The sequence below is a fragment of the Myodes glareolus genome, chromosome 2 (assembly GCF_982192425.1).
Source record: "Myodes glareolus chromosome 2, mMyoGla1.1, whole genome shotgun sequence".
Lineage (NCBI taxonomy): Eukaryota > Metazoa > Chordata > Mammalia > Rodentia > Cricetidae > Myodes > Myodes glareolus.
In genome coordinates, this window is record NC_142027.1 from 41,739,657 (window position 1) to 41,767,062 (window position 27,406).

The window sequence follows — 27,406 nt, forward strand, 5'->3', positions numbered from 1 at the left end:
GCAACTGAGGGCAACCCACCTTTTTAAAGTGTGTTCTGCTGTTTTGAACTCAGATTCTCATGTTTGAGCAGCATATTTGATGCTGAGCCATCACTCTGTCAAATGTTAAATGTTTTCATGATTTTACACCCCCCACTGAAGTATCAAATTCAATGCAGACAATTTTCTATTTGTTTTATATTGAAAACACAAATGTTAAAGAGAATTTTAAGAGTTAGGTAAGTTACATTAAACCTAGAAAGATAATCTTCAACACTTCTTTAGTAAAGACCATGTTCTCACTGGGCAGTTGTAATTAGTTTCATATGGTTTATATTTGTTACAACTTAAATTCTCTACAGAAAAATACTGACGTCAATGCTGGGAAACTCCCTTAGGATATGACAAAAGGCTTTAAGTTTCCAGTACAAAATACATATCTATTATTACCTGTGAGTATCCTGTGATCTCAGTTCCTTCCATAGCAACTCTTGTGACATCAAAGTACATAGGCATTCTTAACTTCTAAGACCTTGACTATAAGGCAAATACACACTTTTAGAAAACGCTTCTCAGAAAAATCCGGGTAAGAGAACTACTCTAACTTTTTAACCTTAAAAAAAATCAACAAATATTTGCTTTTCTAATTAGTAAATAAAGTTAATTTCTCCTAAATATTGAGTCCTTTCTTGACTACATAGCCTATATCAAAATTCAATGATATGTGGAGCTTATTTGAAGTACAATATTATAATCTAGTTGCTTTTGTGCCTGTAAGGAAGAATGTCCATATATAAATGTAATATGAACAATGAAACACTTAAATAATCCAGGTATATGTTAAAAATAATATTCAATTAATCATACATGCCATATAGTTAGTATTCTTAAATAAATAAATTTCTATTACCTGCTCTATATGTTTTGTTTCCTGGAAAACAGAACCATTTTTAGCTATAAATTTATATAAGTAAATTTGTCAGGCAATGTGTCCCAATTAATCACTAAATATTGAGAGCTAGTAGCATTCTATAGCAAAATTAAATTCTGATTCAAAGTTCTAGAATTTAAGTATTTTTATGTTTAAAGTTTTAAAACATAAAAATGTAATCCATTTTATGTAAAACATAAAAATGTATGCTTTAAAATGACATGGTACACCCTAGAAAGCATAATTTTCTAAGGAAACAGAACATCAGAAAATTCAAGTCAATTTTAATAATATTTTAATTTTGCTGTATTTTTCTGATGACAGATAAGTTTCAAAGTTTTTTCTTCTTTGTTTCCAGTTTAAATACAAAGCCAAGCTTCAAATAAGTACAACCAAGACATTTTGTCTCACAATTGCAAAGTTACACAAATCTTCCTATTAGATCCTCCTCCAAATCTGCTCATTGACCCAGCTAGGAAGGAGAAGAATTTCTTAAGTAGCTCCAGTATAAGGCTGAGGGGTGGGGAAAGGTGTTGGGGCCAAGAGTCTATAATCATGTCTGACTTCTGAGCTCTAGACCCTGTATTGAAGATAAAGAGTGAGAATTAGTCCTCACCAGGGAAGCAAAGGGAAACCACCTACTCTTGCTATCACAGGCAAAACCTTAACTGTTTCTCTGATTGCTAAGCATTGCTGGCTGCCATGTACCGTAGGGTCAAACACAACTGAAGCCTTCTGCTGACAGGGATTCTGGGCTGAACATTTTTCACTGGATGCTAAGGGGCCGGCTTTTTCAGCAAGTAGTGGACTTTCAAGGTGACAGAATTGGGATTTGGGGAGTTGTTGTTATGGGCTTACTAATTTCTGGCACCACTACAAAACATTACTTTTGTTAGGAATATCTTAAATCTTAAATCTTTGCACAAATCAGTCAGCTAGAACAAAGATAAAAATAAAAGAACTGCAGAAGAAAAGGCATTCAGTCCCTTAAAAACATGTATACGTGTAAGTATTTTCTCATATTTTGTTTATAATTTTATAATTTTTTACTGTTTCTTAAACATAAATTCTAGAATATAACCTTTTTTGATTGTAAGGTTTAAAATATGCAACGTGAATCTACACAAAAGCAGCTCTAATGTGCTGTAACATACTTCGAAAAGCATAAATTTCTAAGGAAAGAGAAACTCAGAAAACACAAGTTAAAATGTTTTATGATAACTTTTTAAAAAGATAGTTGCTCAGGATTTGCTTTGTAGATATTTTCTCACAGATCCAAAAGGAGGATGTGTAACTGTGTAACTGTGAGACAAAAATCTTGGTTGTACCTATTTGAGGCTTAGATTTGTATGTGTATAAATCAAGAAATGGATGCAATGCAAAACTGTATGCTTTGCAGTTTATATCAGTAATCCCTGCTGCTTCATAGACTAAGGCATGAGCATTAAAAATGGAAATTTCATGTTGGCTTCAGTGAGTTTTCAAGGAAAGCATAAACAACAATGAGATTGTATCAAAGTTTAAAGTTCTTTCCTGAAAATAAAGGACTCGGAGCAAAGACCAGTGGTAGACAAGACGTTCGTACGTCCATACGAACTAGATTTACAAAGCTGCATGAGGTTTTAAATACTAAAAAGAAAAAAAAAAACTCGCTAGGAATGATAACACAAACGGATTCAAAGTTTTCAAAAATGTGTATGAATGGTAATGAAAAGAATAAAGACCACTATTTCTTTAAATTCTGTATAATTCTATTTACAGATTAGTTCTTAGTAATCTTTGTGCAATTCACAAAAGTGAATTTAATACTTTCTCTTCATGTTGAATACATTAAAAATTTTTGGTTAAATAAGAATTACACATATGCATATATATAGAAAGCTTTATTCTATATTTATTTAATTTGGTGATCATTAACAAACCTAGCATCAAAATTGTATTAGAACAGTAATTCAAATAGGCTTTCCTTAACTTTTTTTGTTTTCCTTAAATTTTATGATACAATTACATATAAGCACAAAGAAAATTTTTCATAGTTAAAAAACTGTCTCTTTCTTATAATAAAATATCCCTGTAAATTATGAGTTAAATTTGAAATTTATAAATTCCAACACCGTATGAGAGAAAATACTCTTACGAAGCATTGTTAGCTGCAATCCAGAGACAAAAACAGATTCACAATGAAAAATTTTCCATTTTATACAAAGAAAACATAAAAAGAATTATATTCTCATCATAATGATTTTATATCCTTGTAATTACAGGAGCATTAAAAATGTGAGATGGCTGAAAACAACTACTCGATGACAGATAAATTCATCCTGGTGGGATTCTCAGATCACCCAAACTTGAAGACCCTCCTGTTTCTGGTGTTCTTTGTCATCTATCTGGTCACCATGGTAGGAAATCTCGGGCTGGTTGTCTTGATCTACATAGAACGCCGTCTTCACACACCCATGTATATCTTGCTGGGCAACCTGGCTCTCATGGATGCCTTCTGTTCCTGCGCCTTCACTCCCAAGATTCTAGAGAACTTCTTTTCTTTGGACAGAAAGATGTCTCTCTATGAATGCATGGCACAGTTTTACTTTTTCTGTCTTGCTGAAACTGTAGACTGCTTTCTTCTGGCATCAATGGCCTATGACCGCTATGTAGCCATATGTAACCCTCTGCAATACCACACTATGATGTCCAAGAAGCTCTGCCTTCAGATGATCATAGGAGCCTACATAGCAGGAAACCTGCATTCAATCATCCACATAGGGTTCTTGTTTAGGTTAACTTTCTGTAAGTCTCATATAATCAATCACTTTTATTGTGATGTCTTTCCATTATACAGACTCTCATGTGTTGACCCATATATCAATGAACTGGTGATGCACATCTTTACTGGTTCAATTCTAACTTTTACTATTACAATAGTCCTGATATCTTATTTATGTATCCTTTTTACTTTATTCACAATGAAATTTAATGAGAGTAGAGGCAAAGCCTTATCTACTTGTGCTTCCCATTTTCTGTCTGTGTCAATATTCTATGGTTCTCTCCTCTACATGTATGCTCAACCTCATTCAGCCAATGATGAAGATAAAGATATACCTGTTGCTATTTTCTATGCTTTAGTAATTCCTTTATTAAACCCTTTCATTTACAGTCTGAGAAATAAGGAAGTAATAAATGTGATGAAAAAAACAATGAAGAAGAGATGATTCTGCAACATTAGAAAATAAGAGCTAGATCCTTTGAAAACTGATTTAAAGTTGAAAATGACCTTTTCTGACAGGTGTAAGATGGTATCTCAAAGTTGTTTTGATTTACATTTCCCTGATAGCTAAGGAAGTTGAACATGTCCCTAAGTATCTTTTGGTCATTTGAAATTCTTCTGTTCAGAATTCTCTGTTCAGTTCAGTACCCCATTTTAAAATTGGATCATTTAAAATCTTAATATCTAGTTTCTTGAGTTCTTTATACATTTTGGAGATCAGACCTTTGTCTGATGTATGATTGGTGAAGATATTCTTCCATTCAGTAGGGTGTCTTTTGTCTTAATGACTGTGTCCCTTGCTTTATAGAGGCTTCTCAGTTTCAGGAGGTCCCCTTTATTCATAGTTGCTCTTATTGTCTGTGCTACTGGGGTTCTACATACCGGGGTTCTCCTGTTCCTGTATGTTGCAGGTAACTTCCCACTCTTTCTTCTATCAGGTTCAGTGTGGTCTTATTATATTGAGGTGTTTAATTCATTTGGACTTGAGTTTTGTGCATGGTGATTGATATGGATCTATTTTCATCCTTCTGCAGGTTGACATCCAGTTATGCCATCACCATTTGTTAAAGATGCTTTGTTTCTTCCATTGTATAATTTTAGCTTCTTTGCCAAAAATCAGGTGTTCATAGGTGTGTGAATTAATATTCAGTTCTTCAATTCGATTCCATTGGTCATCATCTCTGTTTTTATTCCAATACCAAGCTGTTTTCATTACTGTAGCTCTGAGTTTGATGTCAGAGAAGGTAGTGCCTCTGAAACATAATACAATCCTTTATTGTATAGTCAGGACCATGAGGGATTGGTGACAGTGTGCCTGAGATATTGGGATCTCACCAAATCCAGCTGGACTGGGACTGAATATCATGGGATCAAACTGGACTTTCTGAATGTAGCTTACAATGAGGCAGACTGAGAAGCCAGTGATGGTGCTTCCGGAATTTGTCTCTCTATTGCATGTGCTGGATTTTTGGAATCCTATTCTCTTTAGATAAATACCTTCCTAAGCCTGGATGGAGTGGGGAGAGCCTTGGACTTCTCACAGGGCAGGGTAGCCTGCACTCTCTTAGGACTGAAGTGGGAGGGACAAGGGAGAGTAGGGGATTAGGGACAAAGTGGGAAGATGGGAGGAAGTGGAAATTTTGATTTGTGTTATTTATAAATTAATAAAAATAAAAAAGAAAATGACCTTTTCTAAACACACACATAATAAAAAAGTAGTATAATGAAAAGAAAATAATTTAATAAAATTATAAAATCTTAAGATTATTTGAATAAAATTAGTTCACAATAAAGAAATTCTGTTAAAATAATGTTGAAATTATCAGGAATAAATTAAAGAACTGTTAAAGTATTGTCATATAGCTAGTCTCCATTTTTTTTCAAAACGTCTAATGAATTTGAGTCTTCAATATTAGTACCCCTAATGATAGTGTCCTTTTAATATTATTAGCAGTTCTCTCAATTTCAGATCTTAATATTTCAAGCATGTTACAAGCCTGTATTTATAATCTTATCATAAGCAAGTCCATCAATGCAGTAAATTTTTGATGTGATTATTTGGATCTGGGCAGCAAGGAAGTGAAAACATAGTCTTCATGTATACTTCAAAATTTACTCTTCCTATATTAGTGTTTTCTCATTCTAGGGCTAAATTGGAGCAGTGATAAGTAGTCATTTTACAACCTGAATATTAGGCTGCCTTGAAATTGCCACAAAACAAATTAATTTATTAAGTTTTAAGTCAGTCTTAGGACATTAGCAGAATGCACACAAATTCTTTCTAGAATTCATTATGAATGGCATCAACATAATACCTAACAGAATCCTCTGTTCACATCTGAAACCTGATGAACTGTCATGGAAAGAAAATGAGTTAGAAAAAAACATATCCGTATTGTAGAATTACATGGCAATTTCAGTCTTGAACTCGCTTCTTCTATCTATACTTATACAATGCTGGTGGCCATGTCAGAGGAGCAGAAGGTGGTAATTGACTTCAGGGTATCAGCTCACCAACATGGAAGGGACTGATAGGTGAATCTTGAATAGTCAAGGCCCTGAGAGCCTCAGCTACTTGTGTGTCTTTACATGTTTGCTGCTGGTATTTTTCTCTGGTATCTGACATAGAATGGATGGGTATATTGTGAATATGTTATTACTATGCCATTTAAATATCCTATTCTATTGGGCATTTTTACCCATGAATAATTAAAAAATTATATCCTCCCAAGTTATACTGTTTAACTTAAGCAATAATTTTGTACAATAATAGTGTTAGTATTGTGTCTGAGTCCTAGGACCACCACGAAGACTACCACAAAACCACAACATTTTGTTTATTAAGTACAGGCTAGCATGGGTCCTCTGCCTCAATATCTGACACAGCAGATGAAGGGTGAAGGACCCATCTGTTTTTGTAAAGGGTTTATAAAAACAAATATCAAAGCAGTCACAGGATTATAGTCCCAAAATACAAAATTACTTTTCCTATATCACAGTTGGCTAAAGGTGAGGTAAAGCTCAACTGTTAGTTCCTGATAGGCTATTAGTTTCTAAGACAGATAGCAACATCCCCTATGGTGACATCCTCCAGATATCTGCTCACCCTTTGCTAACATATGACCTTACTGGAGCCTTATCTAATTGATCCATTGTTACTCAAACGATAGGGGAAGTTAGGTGGTCAGTATCTTTTCAGCAGTTTGGTGTAGCTTGGGTTTTTCCCATTAACTAATATTTCACTTAAAAGGAAATTAATGATCCCCAGCTTTCCTTAGGGTGGGAATGAAGTTCGAATCCCAGAAGGTCCCAGAATAAAAGTGGAATCTTTTCCAATCTCACATTAACTTATATATAAGATTTTTGTTATTGAAGGTCTTTAATAAATATATAGAGAGATTGTAATAGAGGCTAGCTTAATGAAAAACTAATATAAATAAAAGCAAGATGGTGTAGGAGGTTCTTCTGTTCATGTGTTGCTTTTATTGGTTAATGAATAAAGAATCTGCTTTGGGCCTGATAGGGCAGAACTTAGGTAGGCAGAGAAGAAAGAACTGGGAATTCTGGGAGGAAGAAAGCTGAGTCAGAGGGAGAGCCACCATGGAGCCGCCAGACTCAGACATGCTATATCTTTCCCATAAAGCCACTGGCATGTGGTAATACAAAGATTAATAGAAATGGGTTAAATTAAGATGTAAGAATTAGCCAATAAGAAACTAGAGCTAATGGGCCAAGCAGTGTTTTAATGAATACAGTTTCTGTGTAGTTATTTTGGGTGTAAGCTAGCTGAGCTGCCAGGACAATAAAGGGACCCTCCTCTTGTAGAAATTGGTGCTTCAACATGGTCAACGAACTCCATGTAAAACCCCAAAGGGCTTGAAAAGGAATCCTAGACACAAATATATAGGTTAGCACAGGTGTTTGCTGTTTGCTGGTGGCATGCTGCAGAGAGATTTTCCTGACACAGAGGCCACAGCAGGAAAAAACTGGCAGTTTTAAAATACCAGCTTTCTGGACTGTGCCACCAGCACAACCTCTGACCCTTTTGGGGGATGGAGCATGTGGATGGGATTTGTGAACAGATTGCTTTGGCTTGCTTGATGGCAACTTGGACCAGCTGTGTGCCTGGAAGTTGGTCAGTGTGCATGGCTCAGACACATAAGCAGCTCTGCCATGTTGGATCATGCAAAGCTAACAGGAACTACCGTATTTACCATAATAATAATGCAGTTTAAGTTTTAGACTGGGCAGGCAAACAGGTTACCATGTTGCCCCTACTAATGAGGCAACTAGAGTTTTTTAAGTACTTAACAATTTAAGAAGTGCTCCTGGGAGCCAGGCAAGAGGCCCTGCTCCTTGCTGAGCAGATCCAGACAGCAGGTTGTTACCAGCTACTGGCCTTCATTAGCACATTCCAGCCTTCCCCCAAGCACCTCTTTTTATCTGCAAGGTCCTTGAATCCCCCAACTCAGCCTGCTTTGGGACTGAGAGGTTGGGGAGCCAGCAGGAGTGTCCCTGCCACTGGGGCTTCCTTGTCCTACCCCATGCTACATCCCAAGCCTGCCTTTTTGTCTGAGAGGTCCGTGAAGCCCAGCAAAAGTCCCTGCTCCTGTGTTGAGAGGATCCAGACAGGTGAGTGAGTGGGTATGCTGCCTGATGGTCCCAGAGAACTGAGTACAGGCTCCCTCCAACCCCCCAAGCTTTTCTGGCCATCCAGCAGGGTGTTTCCCAGATGCTAGCTTTCTTTAGCACATTCCAGCCTGCAACCAAGCACTCCTTTTCATCTGCAATGTCCTTGAATCCCCCAACTCAGCCTGCTTTGGGACTGAGAGGTTGGGAGCCAGTGGGAGTGTCCCTGCAACAGGTGCTTCTTTGTACCACCCCACCCTGAATCCCAAACTTACAGAACACCAAATAGACTGTATCAAAAAAATCCCCTCACCATACAGTAATCAAAACACAAAACATGCAGAATAAAGAAAGAATATTAAGAGCTGCAAAGGAAAAGGGTCAAGTAACATATAAAGGTAAACCTATCAGAGTTATACCTCACTTCTCAATGGAAACCATGAAACCCAGAATGTCTTGGATAAATGTGCTGCAGACACTAAGAGACCACGGATGCATGTCCAGACTACTGTACCCAGCAAAGCTTTCATTCACCATTGATAGAGAAAACAAGATATTCAATGACAAAAACAGATTTAAGTAATGTGTATCCGCAAACTCAGCCTTACAGAAAGTACTAGAAGGAAAGCCACAACCCAAGGAAGCTAACTGAACCCACAATAACACAGGCATCTGATAACACCCCACCAGCATAACACAAAGAAGGTAAACACATAAACACTACTACTGAAAGATAACTGGAGCTAACAACCACTCATTAATATCACTTAATATCAGTGGTCTCAATTCACCTATAAGAAGACACAGGCCAAGAGAATGGATATGTAAACAGGATCCTAATACCAAGAATAGTCAAAAATGATTATTTTATAGTAAAATAACTTTCTTTTGATAAACTAATATGCACAATGAACAGTAGATACTAGAATTATATCTTCTGTCCATAAATTTACACCCACTTACTGTTTATGCTAGTATCAGATTTAGATAGAAATTCTCATGTCTAGAGCAAAAATAGTATGACACATCATCCAATCCTTCCATTCTTGTTTGAAATCCAGGGTGTTTAGTGTGTGATGCAGTGTTACTTACTTGATAAATGACAGATTCTCATGCCTAAGTTAATACTAACATGCTACATCACCCAATACTTTTATTATGTTTTGAAAGTCAGGGAGGTTCAGTGTATGGTGTAGTGTGTTACTTACTTGGTAAATGACAGATTGCATTATTTCCCCCCAAATGTGAGAGGAACATGGTCAATTAGAGCCACTCTATTTAATCCAGATGTGCTTTCATCTGAGGTCTGGGCAGCATGAACTGTATGAAGTGGTAATATGGTTGAATAACTAGGTATGAAATGAGCCAGGAAACTCTAGGTATACTTAAAGTTAAGTGAAAGACAGACTTGGAGGAATAACAAAGAAAAGAAATCTGTGCTAAGAAAGAGGAAATGGGAAAACAAATAATCAACTATTCTTCCTTCCCTTTTTTCTGCCTGTTTAAGAAATGTAAATAAGTATAAGTTCAGAGAGTAGATGACTCTGTAAAAACAGCATCTTCCAGACACATCAGGATCAATGAATGCACATGTGAACTCACAGAGAGTATAACTGCATGTGCTGGATTTGCCCAAGTTAAAACTAGAAAAATCTGCCTAAACTGAGAATGGGAAGTGAACATAAAGCTCCTAAACAAGAATCTATTTGCAATTAACACCTGCTGTGCTGAAAAAAAAATCAGTTTTCTCCAATGAAGTCCATTTTTACATTACACATACTGTTTCATATTTTATGCACACATTTGTGGAATGAATTGTGAAAATTAGGTCAGTAAATTACAAGTCTGCAAGATTATTTTTGAACAAATTTGGCCAAAAGTCATTTGCTTTAACACCACTAACTCACAGGATATTGGTGAGTAACAATCAAGTGGTTTTACTGGGTTAATATCTCAATGGAAAGGTCTCCAGCACAAGGAAATTAATTTGTGATTTCTTGGATTATATTATATACACTGTGGAGTGTACACAAGTAACACTGATCATAGATTATCTCTGATATTCACACTCTGAGATACAAAAAGATACTTATATATTTAGAAACTCTGAGTTCTCCATCATAAAATAATTGCATCACTATGAAAAATTCCTTTGTAAACTCAAAGTAAGAAAGGTGTTATAACACTTTTACTGTTTTTTAATTAAAAACAGATTTACTTATCTGAAATTTTATTATTTTCATGTTATATATTTTAACTCTTTCAAAATATTTTTAACTCTTCTCATACCCTAATAGAATCTGAAAAAAGTATGAGTCATAGAACAGTAATTAATGTAACTTTTCAGTAGAAAAACTTCAGCCCATACAGGAAAGATCACAAATTATTTTATAAAAACATAGGTACATACTTTAAAAATTATTTCTGTTTCACTTAACTATACAGATTTCCTTCAGTTATTACAAGAATAAAATTTCTACTGACTCCATCTGTATACTTTGAATATGGAAAAACAAACCCATTTTGATCATCAAGTTAATATGATTAGTCAATATGCTCTACAGCAACATTAATCACAACTAACAGAATTTAAAAAAAAATAAAGTTTACTGTCTTAAATTCTCTAGAATTTATGCTTTTCTAAATACTAAAATCTTAATTTTAGTAGTAAGTTTATTTTGTTAGCTTACGTGCTAGAAAATTACATTAATTATCTGAGGAGCAAGAAAGAAATATAAAGGAAGATGCCTGTTTCTTATGAGGTCAATTTGGAAACTTTTCTTATAGACTATTCTTAAGATAATGATTGTATGTTCAGAGTAGAATTCACTCAATATCATGTCAAGGAAACATAAACAAGTTCTCTAATCACAGGCTATGGATCTAGGATTGGAATTAGCTCTACTTTTCTCTCACTTCCTAATTTATGTGCTTTCAAAAAGACCTGTAACAACTAAGCCCCAGGATGTATGTAATATACTCAGGAAAACTTTCAGATATACAGATATCTGAAATTTTGTAATATATTACAAAATTAGAGCAGTAAAAATGAGTCACCAGATTTGGTGAATTTTGTCACAGTGGGATGATATGTGACATAATACAGAAAATGAGATCAGTTACGTCTGGAAAACTAAAACTAAATTACACTTTTAGTGAGTACCTTTGTTTGAAAAATGTCCTTTACCAAAAAATAAAAAAAAAAAAACAGAGGAAGACAAAAATGATTTAGACAGCTTAAAAAAAACTCAATGGCAGTAATTCCACAGGCAGAGTTATTTAAAGGAAACAAGAATGATAATCTAAACATACCTATTTCTTCATTCTATGGTGGCTGTCTTGTAGATGAATTGCTACATAGCCCTGAGTCCCTTGTGATATTTCTGATGCCATCTCTAATATATGTTAATTTAACACTGATTTATTACTGACGACTGCATATTTTTTTATTACTTATTTTGACACATACAAAGTTTCATTCATTCCAGGCTAGCCTGCATTCACTACCAGGCTAAGGACGATTTTAAGTTTCTGATTCACCACTTTCAGCACATGAGTGCTGCAATGACAAATATTCCTCATCATGACTTGTTTGTGAGGCATAGAGGGTGAAATCCAAGGTTTTATGCAAGATAAGCACTCATTTTATCAACAGAGCTGAATCTCAGGCTTCTACAATCATTTTTAAAACTTTCCTTTATTAAAACAACATACAATAAAAGATTTCTCAGATTGCAAGATAATTATTATAATTCACTCAGAAGATTCACACTGAAATTAATTGAGAACAGTGACCCAAAGCTAACTTTGCCTGATATATTTATGCTCAAGCAAATAGATAATCCTTTCTCATTTTTAGTACTTCCTGGGATAAATAAAATATTTATGAGAATATCAAAGTTTCTGTCTCTTTAAGAATGAAAGGAACCCCCAAATTACAAAAAAATACATTCCAAAGACAGTCATTGATGTTTACAGAAGAAATGATTGTGCTTCGCAAAATAGTAATAATGATTATTATTTTAATAGTAAAAATGATGATGCTTATAATGGTGATGATTAGTGGAAAATGATCAGTTCACAGTTGCAATTTTATGACTTTCTCACATATAAACATTCAGTCATTCTGAAGATGACTGAGGACAGCTACTCCTTGACAACAGAATTCATTAAGGTAGGATTCTCAGACCATACAGATCTAAAGACCTTTATATTCAGGATGTTGTCTGCCATCTGTCTGGTCACTACTGTAGGGAAACTATGTCTGCTGGCTTTTACCTACATGAATCACTGGCTTTACACACCCATGTACATCTTTCTGGACAAATTGGATCTCCTAGGTGCCTGCTACTCTGGTGCTATTACTCCCAAGATGCTAGAGAACATTTTTTCTGCAGACAGAATGATTTCTCTCTATGAATGCATGAACAGTTCTAGTTTCTCTGTCTTGTAGAAACTACAGACTGCTTTCTCCTGGCAGCAATGGCCTGTGACTGCTATGTGGCCATACGCAACCTACCGCAGTATCACAACTTGATGTCCAAGAAGTTCTGCCTTCAAGTACCACATAACAGGAAACCTGTATCCCATGATTTACATAGGGTTCTTGCTCAGTTAACATTCTGTAAGTCTCACATAATGAAGCACTTTTCTTTGTGGTGCATTTCCACTATATAGTTTCATATGTGTTGACCCTTATATCAATGAATTGATGATTAACATCTTTTCTGGTTCAATTTAAACCTTTACCATTACTGTAGTCCTGATATCTTATTTCTATATCCTTTTTAATATTCACAATGAAGTTCAAAGAGGGAAGAAGCAAAGCCTTATCTACTTGTGCTTCCTACTTTCAGTCTATGTCAATATTCTGTGGTTTTCTTCTCTAAATGTATATTAAACCAAGTTCAGTAAATGAAGGAGATGAAGACATACTTGTTGCTGTCTTTTATATGGTAGTAAATCTTTTATTAAAACCATTTATTTATAGTCTCAGAAACAATGAAGTAATAAATGTTGTTAAAGGAACCATGAAGAATAGATAATTTTGTAGTGTTGTGAAACAAGTACCTTCTCCCCTGTACTATTTTTCCACTATATTCTCTAATTCTCCAAAATTGCAAGTATAACTAAAATAGAAATGCGTAAACAAAACTTGTGAATATATTAGACTGTTTGAATCAAGTTATTTTAAAAGAAATATTATGGTAAATACACTTACAGCCAAGGAACTTGGACCAATAGAAACTACAAGTATTATTCATGAATACATTAATTTTACATATCCAACAAATTAAAAAAAGCAAATTCAGTATATGTAAGAATCTTGATCCCAAAGTATAATCAGCACTATTCTCAGGAATATTATTTTAGTCATTTAAGATACTATGCATGAACATTAATTCATGGGGAGTGTTTGGTCTCTCATTAAGAGCATTTCACATTTGGCATGCACAAATTTACTCTCTATTCAATAGATTATTTGTACTCTGGAGATTTGGTAACATATTGTTTAAAATGATGCTATTTTTGATGAAATTCCTAAGGACTTTATTTTTCATGTAATTCTGTATTTGTTTATCAATGTGGTTTTCCATATATTAAATATAACCAATGACAAAAATTTTTTGCAGTGATGACTGATTGTTTTTATTCTTGTGATTAAGAAAACAAAGAACTGGAATGAAATATTGGTATGTTTATAGCTTTAATTCAAGATAGTGATGACATGTTCAAGAAATTCTTAAGGTAAAAATTTAGTGGTTTGATTTAAACAGCAGTATTTAGTCATCAATTTTGCTAATGTAAAACAAAGTTAATTTATTGTACGTATCATATTTGCCGGGAACTATATGAGACTTTTCATATAAATTAAAGATTAAGAAATTAGAAATTTTTTGAGTTATTTTTGAATAAAAAAACACATACTTGGAAATATTGAATAGTTTATTCAAGCTCATACCAGCAAGCATAGTACACCTGTGATGCAAGTCAGTATTGCCCTTTCCCCATGTGCTTGTATTTCAACAAGTGGGGGTTTTATTACCTCTAATTGTTGGTTACTGAATAACATCAGAATTAAAATGTACCTTAAAGAAGAAAGGAGAATATATTTGCAATGAAACAGAATTTAGAGTAGAATCTATGTTAATGGAAATGAGTGCAAGTAGCATGGTCCCAGGTGGAGGCCGCAACCCTGAGAACCCATACAGCCTTCAATGGTAACAGGAGCCATGGACATTGATACAGACCCTGTATATGGTACAGTAGTGGATGCAGACATGACCTTCAGCTACATCAAGGGTTGGACATTATCATAGCTCTAGTGGCAAAACAAGCCACCATGATCACATGTTGTCACAGTGGCAACATGGCTCTCAGACACCAACATGGTCACTTCTAACCAAGCAGATCGTGGGCATATGCACAGCCAACAATTAACACTATTATTCAGTTTATAAAATCTTAACTCTTAGGTAATTTACAAAGCCCTTGGCCAGAACAGTAGCTGTCCAGGAAGTCTCTTCTAGCCCTGTATGTTTTTTTCCTTCTGTATGGTGATGGTGACAGCCTACTCCTAAATTCACTCTTTACAGTATTGGATACTCAGTGAATTTTATGTATATTGAATTTCATATATACTGGAAAGAAAGCTCATAGTCATATTTTGTTTATTTCTCCAAATTTTCATTTGTAAATCAAGGAAAAATGAAGTCCCTTGAATGTCCTAGGATGTAGATACCTATATAAGTTGACCAGTTGTTTGGAATCTCATCCCAGTCCCAAGCAATAGATAGAAAAATAAAACCATATAAGTCAAGAAATCCCAGCTAGTGGGTCCTGGTAAATATTCTAAGATGCTCAATAAATGCTTTCAATTACATCTTGGGTCAGGTGTGCCCTTGGTGCTAGAATATTATTAGGATTCTGACTAAAGTTTAGCTAATATTTCTTCATGGCTTGGCCTAAAATTTGTTACCAGCTGCACTGTAGGTTGAATCTAAAGAATTTGATAATCCTGTTGGGTACAGGAAATAGAGGCTGGAAGGTGAGGTCAAAGTGTCCATTTGTCTATAGCTATAGAATTACTACGATATTTTTAGTTCTTTTATTTTTTGAAAACCATTTCTTTTTTTCTTAGTTTTTCTTTATTTTTTAAAAGGAAACAAACTGTCTCTTTTTCATTATACATAACAATTGAAATTTCTTCTCCCTCTCCTCCTCCCATTCTCCCACATACCCTCCCACCCCACCCTCATTCAATCTTCAGAGAGGGTAAGACACATTGCTTTGGAGTTGGTCCAGGGCCCTCCCTACTATATCTAGACAGAACAAGATACTCCTCCAAAGAGAGTAAGTTCCCCAAAAAGTTAGTACATGCAATAGGAATAAGTCTGGTGCCACTGCCAGTTGCTCCTCAGTCTGCCTTAGTCATGCAAATGTCAACCATTTGGTCCTATGTTTGTTCCTTCCCAGTCTGGCTGGAATTTGTGAGCTACCATTAGCTCAGGTATACTGTTTCAGTGGGGGAACCCATCATGGTCTTGAACTCTTTGCTCATATTCTCATTCCTACAGCTCTTCAACTGGATTTTGGGAGCTCAGTCCAGTGCTCCGATGCTGGTCTCTGCCTCTTTTTCTTTCAATTGCTGGATGAAGGTTCCATTTTGTCTGAGGTTTTCTATCCTGCCTGGTTCCTGCAATCATCAAGTCCACAAAAAAAATCACACAGAGGTCTACATTAGTCATAAACTGATTTACCCATTAGCTCAGGCTTCTTATCTCTTATAACTCATATTAGCCTATTATTCTTATCTGTATTAGCCATGTGACTCGATAACTTATTCAGCGGGGCAATTACATCTTGCTTCTTATGTGGTTGGGCCAGGAATGTGGAATGAACTTCCTTCTATCCAGAATTCTTCTGTTCTTGTTGACCCACCTCTACTTCCTGCCTGGTTGTCCTTCCTAAACTTCCTGCCTGGCTATTGGCCAATCAGGATTTATTTAAAATATAATTGATGGAATACAGAAAATTTTCCCACTACACTCTCCCCTCTTTTTTTAAATAAAAATAACTCTGAATCTAATATCTTTTGTTTAGCTTTTATCCTGACCATTATCCATAACAACTTGTAACAAACATTCTAAACAAAGGAAAATATCCATAGTCCATTTTTTGGGAATATGGGCATAGTTTTTGAGGATACTTTCTGCTCATTGGGGGTGCTGATAATCTTATGGAGACACCGAGAGAAAATTTAGAATTATGATCAAGTCTTGACTGGAGTATCCTGTGAATCTTCATCATCTCAGGCAGCAGTCTTAAATCTGTTCTGGATGTAGCACTCAGACATCTGGGCCTTCTGTTCCTACAGGAGATTTCTCAGGTGGTCTTTCTTGATCAAACCTGATTTTTCTTAACTCAGAATGAATCTTTAGCCTCTCATTTCCTGTGGAAACAAAAGCAAAACCTCTTCTCCAAAGTACGATTTTTTTTTACTTCAATTTTGAAGTCAAAGTATTTTTAAAATATCTATTTTAGATTAATTTAGCAACATTTATAAACAAATATCTTTTAGCAGCTGTTGCTCCTTCCTCAGTATTCAAACAATTCAAAGAGAGCATAATAACATACAGTATCCAGACTCTCTGTTTATTTTTTATATTTACATGGCTTTATTTTAACCTCTATTTTTATTTTTAATGTTTGGCTTTTTGAGACAGGGTTTCTGTGTATCTTTGTCATAGAAATCACTCTTTAGACTACACTATCCTTGAACTCACAGAGATCCACATGCCTCTGCCTCCCAAATTCTGGGATTAAAGGTGTGTGCCACCACAGTTTTAATTCAAAGAGGTATACTTGTCTCTATCTCCCAAGTGTTAGAATTATAGGTGTGTGCCACCACACCTTGAATTTGCAAAGGTCTGTCTACCTCTGCCTCTCAAGTGTTGGGATTAAAGCTGTGTACCATCATACCCAACTACTCTCTTTTTTTTCTTTTTTCTCCCAAGTCTACACATATTTTTAAACACACAGTAAACCATTTAGAGTTTTTTTTTGTGTGTGTGTGTTTGAATCTATCTTTATTGTATATATTTTTCTTTTTCTAGCCACATGATTATTTAATTTGTTAAGAAATATGGGTAGGATTAGAGCTGTGTCTTTGATGCCTGGATCCAGCCCTTCTTTTTAGCTTTCTGAGATTCCAGCCTCATGCCTGAGGTATCAGCCAGAGCCATGTTTATTGCCACAGCTCTATGGCATTCCAAGCTCCGTAACAGCAAGGAAGCTGCAGCAGTATGCTCACAAACCACATACAAATGCTCTGTAGCTGGACCTCCTGCCTGAAAGAGTCAGAGTTTGCACTGGCAGGATGGACCAGAAAGCCCACATTTTAAAATGGTGCAGAATTTTTCCTGTTATGGCTAAGAATCAAAAACCATGTGGTCAGCTTCTTATTGCACTATTTAAGTGTTTTGTAGCAGGATCTCATAAAAGAGCTGCAAGGTTTTGCAGCTAAAGCTGAGTCTGGAAGACTCTTTTAAATGAGAGTATTTGCCTCTAGCAAGCAGAACTCACTGGGAAAAATGCTCCTATTAAGAATCCATGTTTAACTCTATTCTTTTTTTAATCTAGAATAATTACCCAAGCTCTTTCAGGCTTTTAAGTAGATTTGGTCAGCCCCACATTGGGTGCCATTTGTTGTCTGAGTTTTTTTTTTCTGTTTTTCCTGGTTTGCACAATCATTAAGTTCCAAAGAAATCACACAGAGGTCTACATTAGTTGTAAGCTGACTGAACCATTAGCTCAGGCTTTTTATTAACTCTTATAACAAATTTAGAGCCATAGCATAATATGACAATGATGCTGTAATTGTTAAAAGATTGTTTCCATTATTGAGAGGCCTTCTGCTTCCAAATGATAAAAAGAGGGAAATCAGAGAAACATTGCCTTTCCCAGTAGCCACAAATAATATAAAACACCTCGGGGTAACACTAACCAAGGAATTGAGAGACTTATTTGACAAAAACTTAAAGTCCTTGAAGAAATTGAAGAAGATACTGGAAAATAGAAAGATCTTCCATGCTTTGGATACATAGGATCAACATAATAAAAATGGCAATCCTACCAAAAGCAATCTATAGATTCAATGCAATCCCCATCAAAATCCCAACACAATTCTTCACAGACCTTTAAAGAACAATAATCAAATTCATAAGAAAAAAACAAAAAACCCAGGATAGCCAAAAACAATCCTGTACAATAAAGGGGCACCATCCCTCCCATTTAGCTTTATTACAGAGCTACAGTAATAAAAACATCTTGATACTGGCATAAAAGCAGGGACGTTGACCAAAGGATTTGAATCAAAGACAAGATACTAATCCACACAGCTATGAACACCTGATATTTGACAAAGTAGTTAAAATTATATAATGTAATAAAGAAAGTATTTTCAACAAATTGTTCTGGCACAATAGGATGCCAACATGTAGAAGAATGAAAATAGATCCATATCTATCCCCATGTATGGAACTCAAGACCAAATGAATTAAATATCTCATCATAAATTTGACCACAAAGAACCTGATAGAAGAGAAAGTGGGAAGTAGTCTTCAATGCATGTGAACAAGAAACCACTTCCTAAATCACTTCCTAAATACAACCCCATTAGTACAGACACTGAGAGCAACATTAAATAAATGGGACATCCTGAAACTGAGAGGCTTCTGCAAAGCAAAGGACACAGTCAATAAGACAAAAAGGCAGCATACTGAATAGGAAAAGATCTTCACTAATCCCATATCAGGCAAAGGACTGATCTCCAAAATATATAAAGAACTCAAGAAATTAGCCATCAAAATTTTAAATAAGCCAATTAAAAAATGGAGTTCAGAACAAAATGGAGATTTCTCAACAGAAGAATATCAAATGGCCAAAAGATACTTAAGGAAATGTTCAACATACTTAAGCATTGGGGAAATGCAAATTAAAACAACTTTAGATACCTGTCAGAATGGCTAAGATCAAAAATACCAATGATAACTTATGCTGGAGAGAATGTGTAGAAAGGGGGACACTCATCCATTAATGGTGGGAATGCAAACTTGTACAACAACTTTGGAAATTAATATGGTTGTTTCTCAGAAAATTGGGAATCAACCTACCTCAGAATCCAGCAATAACTCTCTTGAGCATGTACCCAAAAGATACTCAATCATACTACAAAGTCATTTGTTCAGCTATGTTTATAGCAGAATTATTTGTAATAATCAGAACCTGGAAACAACCTAGATGTACCTCAATCAAATAATGAATAAAGAAAATGTGGCATATTTATACATTAGAGTGCTACTTAGCAGTAAAAACAAAAACAAAAAACAACAATAACAACAACAAAATGACATCTTGAATTTTGCATGCAAATGGTTGGAATTAGAAAATACTATCCTGAGTTCAGTAACCCAAACCCAAAAATAGAAATATGGTATGTACTTAACGGGATGTTTTTATAATTTCTATTTTAATATGTTTTAAATAAGTAGATATGAATTTGTCAATATTAGTCTTCAACTTTCAAAATGGGATATTCTGACCCACTATGAAATTTATTATCAGCTTGTCCATTTCTAGGAAAAAGCAAAATGAATTTTTCTATAGAGATTATATCACCTCTTGTATAGGATTAGGACATGCTCTCATTATAACAACATTTTATCATCTGACCCTTTGTGCACACAGTATCTTTCTATTTATATTTCCTTCAGTTACTTTCAATGATGTATTTTTGTCTTCAGTAAAATATGTACTTCTGTTAAATTTATTCCTGCATGTCTTCTTTCTTTTGATGATGAGAAAATGGATATAGCTTCCTTCACTTGATTTTCTGGATGCTTGTTACAGAGGCGTTTAATACACTTAATTGAAATATATCAGTTTACTTTATTAGCACATGCTGGTCTTTTGTCCTGAAACGTTGCAAAATATGTTTTGGCATTAATATACATATTGCCAAATATGTGTATTATTCGAAGTCTGTTTAGTTCTTTTCTTTATTCTTAGTTATAAAAGACTTTCTCATTCTTCTATGATCTAGATGTTTCTTACTCCCTTACCCTGACTAGATCCTTCAGCAAAAATCTGGTGAAACTTGCAATAAAACAGTAATTTAGTCCCTGGCTTTTCTATGCCTCCATTTAGGGTACACTTCTGATACATGCCTGGCCTCAGTCACTTTCCTTAGAGTTCATAACCCCTTTTTTTCTCTATTCTTTACTCTAAAACCAGAACTGTATGGACAAAACTGTCAAATACTACTGCTTACTAGTGCTGGAACATGGACCCTGGTTCAATAATATCTTCAACATCTTTCTGTTGTCCATAGTTTCCTTCACTGTATAAGATGGCAATCCTGAAACTGGATCTGCAGAACAGACTGCCCTCAAATTCAGAGATCTACCTATCTCTTCTAGAGAGCTGGAATTAAAGGCCTGCACCACCACACCTGTCTTTAAACTTTTCTTTAATTCTTTTTCAAAAGTTGTAAATTTACCTGGAAAAAATCTTGCACTGAGAATACCACCCCCTTTATTCCATTTCTTACTGTGTTTATCTCTTTGAACACAGGACTTAGCACCACAACAAAGCCACAACTCCTAATAGTGCCACTCTCTACGAACTTATGGAAGCCAATTACATTCAAACTACCACAAATTCCAGCATCTACTTCCTTGCAAATGACATCATTCATTATTTTCTCTGATTGAATAAAAATTTATTGTATATGCATACTGAATAACACTCTGTTTTGTATATGAACAATATTTACCTTAATTGTTCTTGTCTTCTGCTTATGAACACCTGCAAGTGTCATGGCAGACAGGAATACAAAACTTAAAGACTTAAGAATGAGATCATGGTTCATCCTGATGTATTCTGGTTTGATCAAGTTTTGGGAGAGCCTGAATACAGTTGGTTTATTGTAAGCATATACAGACACAGTAGAATTTGGGAAAGCCATTCCAATACTAAGTACAATAAAGCTTATGGTGTGACTAAACAGATATTCCTTTGAAAAGTACATGTGACTATGAATGAAGATGTGTTCTATAACTTAAGGGACTAGGATGTGTTGTGGTCTCTGATTGAGACAGCATAGGAGTCAGCAGGTTATCTACCCTAAGGATGGAACCTAAGAACTGGGAACTAAAGGATAATGTCTAGGGAGGGAGAATCTGGAATATTCATTCTGAGTGATTTTGAGTGAAGTCTGCCACTATAGGTAGCAAAGGTAACAACATCATTAACAATACCAACTCCCAGCTTTCTGGTTGGAGAGTCAGTATTTTGTTTCCTTCATTAAGGAGACAACCCTGCAGGCTTGTGTTTAACATTCCTGCTTCCTTAGTGCTTCTCAATGAATGCAAACATGTTTGTATCTCCATAAGATATCTAGGCTTCTTCTATATTTTGTCTCCATCCCTGCATCTATCTCTATATACGATGTTTATCTCCTTGTACATCACATCCTGAATTTTAGCAGAGATAGCTTTTATGCATCATTTTTCCTGATTACATTGTGAAACCATTTCTGTTATCAAAGTTATTCTCACTAAGACATTTGTTCCAAGAACCTTGTCTGGTCATCATGTTTTCTAGTAGGCTGTATCTATTTTACTTCCTGACACAATGCACACATTTTCAGGGTTTAGCTCATTTACCTGAAGAAAGCCTTCAAAGAATTAAGGACTCAGCTTGACTTAGAGCTATTTAATTCAGAATTACAGTACTGAAAGACATGAAAGCCATACCTTACTAAGTAGAAATTATCTTTTATAGGCATATAAATAACCACTGCACACAAGAAATGGAGAAAAACTTCAAATGCTCAGGAAAATTTTCTTTTCCTGGTAAAGTACACTTTACAGTCAAAGAGGTGCAGGATTATCTGTGTACTTTGTGTACATGTAAATAACTGTATGGGAGTACATGAACACATACATGCACACAGATAAGAGAGGAGCACTTGGTATCCTGTTCTATCACTCTCCAAATGATGTGCTTTAGACAAAGTCTTTCACTGAACCTGTAGCTGTGCTCATGGCCAGAAAGGTTTAGCAATCCTCCTGTCTCCAATCTACACCTGAAATACTAGCATTACAACTGCATGAGTGCACACCAAACATTTTTATGTGGGTTTTGAGGATTTGACTCAAATTCTCATACTTGGGCAGCACATTTTGTGCTGAGCCATATATTCTTCTCAGTGCTAAATATTTTCATTTTTCTTATTTATTTTATATCCACCACTTAAGCATCTAATTCACTCCAGAATATTTTCTATACTTTAGATTATATGCACAAAAGTTGAGAAGAATTTTAAGAGTTTGGTTGGTTACTCTCAAAGTAGTAAAATAATTTTCAAGTTTACTTTATTAATGACCATGTTTTCATTGGGCAGTTGTAATTAGTTTCAAATAGTTTATAGTTGTTAGGACATATATTCTCTACAGATAAATACTGATGTCAGTGCTGGGAAATCCTCTCAGGATTTGAAAGAAGACTTAAGTTTCCAGTTAAAGATACATGTCTATTCTTACCTGTTGGTAGCCTGTGATCTCTGTTTCTTCTATTTCAATTGTTGTGAGATCATGGTACATATGTATTCTTAACTTCTGAGACCTTGACTATAAAGTAAATATGTACTTTCAGAAAATGCTCTTCTGCAAAATCCAGGTAAGAGAACTATTCTAGCTTTTTACCTTAAAAAATCAACAAATGTTTGCTTTTCTAACTATTAAAAAAAGTTATTTCTCCTAAATATTGGTCCTTACTTGACTATGTAGACTATATCAAAATTCAAAGATATGTGAAATTGATTTGAAGTACAATACTGTGATCTATCTCCCTTTGTGCCTGTAAGGTAGAATATCCATATATAAAAATCATATAGAAAATGAACCATTTAAATAATCCAGGTATATGTTAAAAATAATTTTCAGTGATTCATACTTGCCATATAGTTAATATTTTTAATCAAATAATTTTCTATTATCTACTCTAAATGTTTTGTTTTCTGGAAAACAGAATCATTTTGGCTATAGATTTGCATAATTAAATTTTTCATGCAATGTGTCCCAATTAATCACTAAATATTGAGAGCTAGTAGCATTCCAAAGCAAAATTATATTCTGATTCAAAGTTCTAGAATTTAAGCATTTTCATCTTTAAAGTTTTAAAACTTAAGAACGTAATCCATTTTTATTATGGTCTAGCATGACAGAGCACACTGTAGAGAGCATAATTTTCTTAGGAAGCAGAGAATCAGAATATTCAAGTTAATTTTAGTAATATTTTAACTTTTGCTGTATTTCTGATGAAGAATATGTTTCAAGTTTATTTCCTGTTTGTTTGCAGTTTAAATACAAAACTAAGCCTCAAATAAGTACAACCAAGACATTTTGTCTCACAGTTATATATTTACACAAATTCTCCTGATGGATTCTCTTCCAAATCTGATCATTGACTCAGCTAACTAGAGGAAGAATTTCCTAGTGTTGGGGCCAAGATTAGATTATCATGCCTGACTTCTTAGCTCTAGACCCTGACTGAGTGTGAAGAGTAAGAATTAGTCCTCACCAGGGAAGGAAAAAAAAAAAGTTAACTACTCTTGCTATCACAGGCAAAATCTTAACTCTCATTCTCTTTTTTTTGAATGGTAAACCTTTCAGCATGTCAGGTACCTTAGAGCCAAACATATCTGAAGACTGATGGTGACAGGGATTCTGGGCTGAAAAATCTTCACCAGATGCTAAGGGTCCTGTTTTTTCAGCAAGTAGAGAATTTTCAAATCAGCAGAATTGGAATTTGGGTGTGGGCTTATTAATTTCTGCCTTTACTAGAAAACATTACTTTTGATTAGAATAGAGTACAATCTTAAATCTCTGCACAAACCAGTCAGATAAGACAAAAAGATGACAATAAGAGAACTACAGAAGAAAAGTCATGCACTTTCTTAAAATCATGTATACATATAAGCTGTTTTCAATACTTTCTCATATTTTGTTATTGATTTTTTACAAGTTTTTACCTATTTCTTAAGAATATATTTTAGATTATAAGCTTTTGATTTTAAGGTTTAAAACATACAAAGCGAATCTATATTAATGTAGTTCTAATATGCCATAGCATACTTTGGAGAGCATAAATTTGTAAGAAAAATAATAAGAAAAACCAAGCTAAAATGTCTTAAGATAACCTTGTAAAAAAATGGCATCAGGATTTGCTTTATAGATATGTCCTTACATTAGAAATGTTCAGAAACAAAAAAAATGATAAAATATTCATGAGGATATTGAATGTAAAGTCGCCCATTCTGGATCATCAGGATGAAGTTGGGAGAAAACATATAATCCTTTCTCCTCAAAGGATTTTTAATTTAGCAAAACTTTCAATATAACAAAAGTGTGTGTATGTATATGTGTATATATATATATACACACAAATATATATACATACATATATGTATGTATGTGTATGTATATGATACAAAAACTGTATGCTTTTCAGTGCAGGTCAGTAATCCCTGCTACTTGGTAGACTAAGGCATTAGCATTAAAAATGAAAATTTTGTCTTGGCTTCAGTGAGTTTTCAAGGAAAGATGAATAACAATGAGATTTTCTCAAAGTTTAAAACTCTTTCTTAAAAATAAAGGACTGGGAGAAAAGATCAGAGGTGGACAAGACAGTAAAACTGCCATTATCATTCCATGTAAAACTGAATTAAAAAGCTGAGTGAGGATTTTAAATATTTGAAAAACTCACTGGGAATAATAGCACAGACAGATTCAATGTTGTCAAAAATGTGTTTCAATGGGAATGAAGAAAGTGAAGACTGTTATATCTTCAAATTTTGGGTAATTCTATTTACATATTAGTCTGTGGTAATCTTTGTGTAATTCACAAAAGTAAATTTGATATATTGACAATATATTTTTAAAAATATTTTTCCTTCCTGTTGAATACAATAAAAATTTTCCATTAAATAAAAAGCACACTTATATAGGAAAACTTTATTCTAAATTTATTTTGATGATCAATAATAAAATTGACATCAAAATTATTTGGTAACAACAATTTAAATCAACTTGCCTTAAATTTTTATGAAAAAATTACAAATAAACACAAAGAAAACTTCTCCTAATTAAAAAAAGCCAATTCTTTCTTATTATGTAAAGGTATACCTGTAAATTGTGAGTTATATTTGGATTTCATAAATGCCAACAACGTATGAAAGAAGCATAGTTAGTTTAGCTTTATTTTACAGAAATGGCAGGTACACAATGAATTTTTCTCTCATACAAAGAAAAGTAAAAAGAGTTTTATTCTCACCATAATTGTTTTCTATCTTTAAAATTACAGTGGCAAGACAAAACATGATATGGCTGAGAACTATTCAATGACAAATGCATTCATCCTGGTGGGATTCACAGAACACCCAAACTTGAAGATTCTCCTATTCCTGGTATTCTTTGCCGTCTACCTGGTCACCACAGTGGGGAACCTAGGGCTGGTTGTCTTGATATACATGGAGCACCGTCTTCACACACCCATGTATATCTTGCTGGGCAACCTGGCTCTCATGGATTCCTTCTGTTCCTGCGCTGTCACTCCCAAGATGCTACAGAACTTCTTTTCTTTGGACAGAAAGATGTCTCTCTATGAATGCATGGCACAGTTTTATTTTTTCTGTCTTGCTGAAACTACAGACTGCTTCCTCCTGGCAGCAATGGCCTATGATCGCTATGTAGCCATACGTAACCCTCTGCAGTACCACACTATGATGTCCAAGAAGCTCTGCCTTCAGTTGATCATAGGAGCCTACATAGCAGGAAACCTGCATTCAACCATTCACATAGGGTTCTTGTTTAGGTTAACTTTCTGTAGGTCTCATGTAATCAATCACTTTTATTGTGATGTCTTTCCATTATATAGACTCTCGTGTGTTGACTCTTATATCAATGAATTGATGATGCTCATCTTGGCTGGTTCAATTTTAACTTTTACCATTACTGTAGTCCTGATATCTTATTTCTGTATCCTTTTTACTATATTCACAATGAAATCTAAAGAGGGTAGAGGCAAAGCCTTATCAACTTGTGCTTCCCACTTTCTGTCTGTGTCAATATTCTATGGTTCTCTTCTCTACATGTATGCCCATCCACATTCAGCCAATGATGGAGATAAAGAGATACCTGTAGCTATTTTCTATGCTCTTGTAATTCCTTTATTAAACCCTTTCATTTACAGTCTGAGAAATAAGGAAGTCATAAATGTGATGAAAAAAACCATGAGGAGGAAATGATTCTGCAACATAAGAAAAGAAGGACCATATCCAATAGACAACTAATTTAAAGTTGAAAATGATCTTTTCTAAACACACACACATAATAAAAAGTAGTATAATAAAAAGAAAATTATTTGATTAATTTATAAAATCTAAGAATATTTGAATAAAATTAAATCATAACAAAATAATTCAGTTAAAATAATCTTGAAACTGTTAGGAATAAATTAAAGAACTGTTAAAGTATTGGAATGTTCTAGTTTCAATTTCCAAAACATCTAGTGAATTTGAGGATTAAACGTTAATATCTCTAATGATAGCATCCATTTAATATTATTATCAGTTCTCTCAATTTCAGATCTTAATATTTCAAGCATATTACAAGCTTTTATTTATAATCTTATCATAAGCAAATCCATCAATGCAATAAATTTCTTTTTGATCAATAATTTTCAACTTGATATTTGTTCTTTCAAGTGATTATATATCAATGTGTACTCAACCAAAATGTGGATTTTCTAAGAAGAATATATTCGTTTTGAGTGCTAGTCATTTTCGCTCTTAAATTTTCTGAACAGCAATGTATGTGTCTTATCAATCTCTGAATCAAATCAATGCTAGAACAGTGAAATTTCTTTTTTGTTTTATTTTTCCTTTATTTGATTAGTTTTCCATTACAAATAGAATTGCTATTCTGAAATATATTCCTTAAATTGAAGATTTTATCCTCCCTGCTATTATCATTGCTTGT

General features: G+C 34.3%; 2 protein-coding genes and 1 pseudogene across 3 annotated transcripts; all 3 read left to right on the forward strand.

Annotated features, from left to right (window-relative positions):
* Positions 1–3,192: 3,192 nt before the first annotated feature.
* Positions 3,193–4,232, forward strand: LOC125392905 (olfactory receptor 5K3-like). Its single transcript, XM_048422885.3, has one exon. The coding sequence runs from the start codon at positions 3,193–3,195 to the stop codon at positions 4,117–4,119; it is 927 nt and encodes a 308-aa protein (XP_048278842.3). The 3' UTR covers positions 4,120–4,232.
* An 8,203-nt stretch (positions 4,233–12,435) lies between these two features.
* LOC125392725 (olfactory receptor 5K3-like) lies at positions 12,436–13,348 on the forward strand (annotated as a pseudogene).
* Positions 13,349–20,603: 7,255 nt separating this feature from the next.
* LOC125392906 (olfactory receptor 5K3-like) lies at positions 20,604–26,673 on the forward strand. 2 transcript variants are annotated; one of them, XM_048422887.3, is made up of 2 exons: positions 20,604–20,615; positions 25,759–26,673. In XM_048422887.3, exons 1-2 carry the CDS (start codon positions 20,604–20,606, stop codon positions 26,671–26,673), a joined length of 927 nt encoding a protein of 308 aa, XP_048278844.2. The 2 variants fall into 2 exon arrangements, with proteins under 2 accessions (XP_048278844.2, XP_048278845.2); XM_048422888.3 differs by lacking the exon at positions 20,604–20,615 and having other exon boundaries at positions 25,750–26,673.
* The last annotated feature ends 733 nt before the right edge of the window (positions 26,674–27,406 follow it).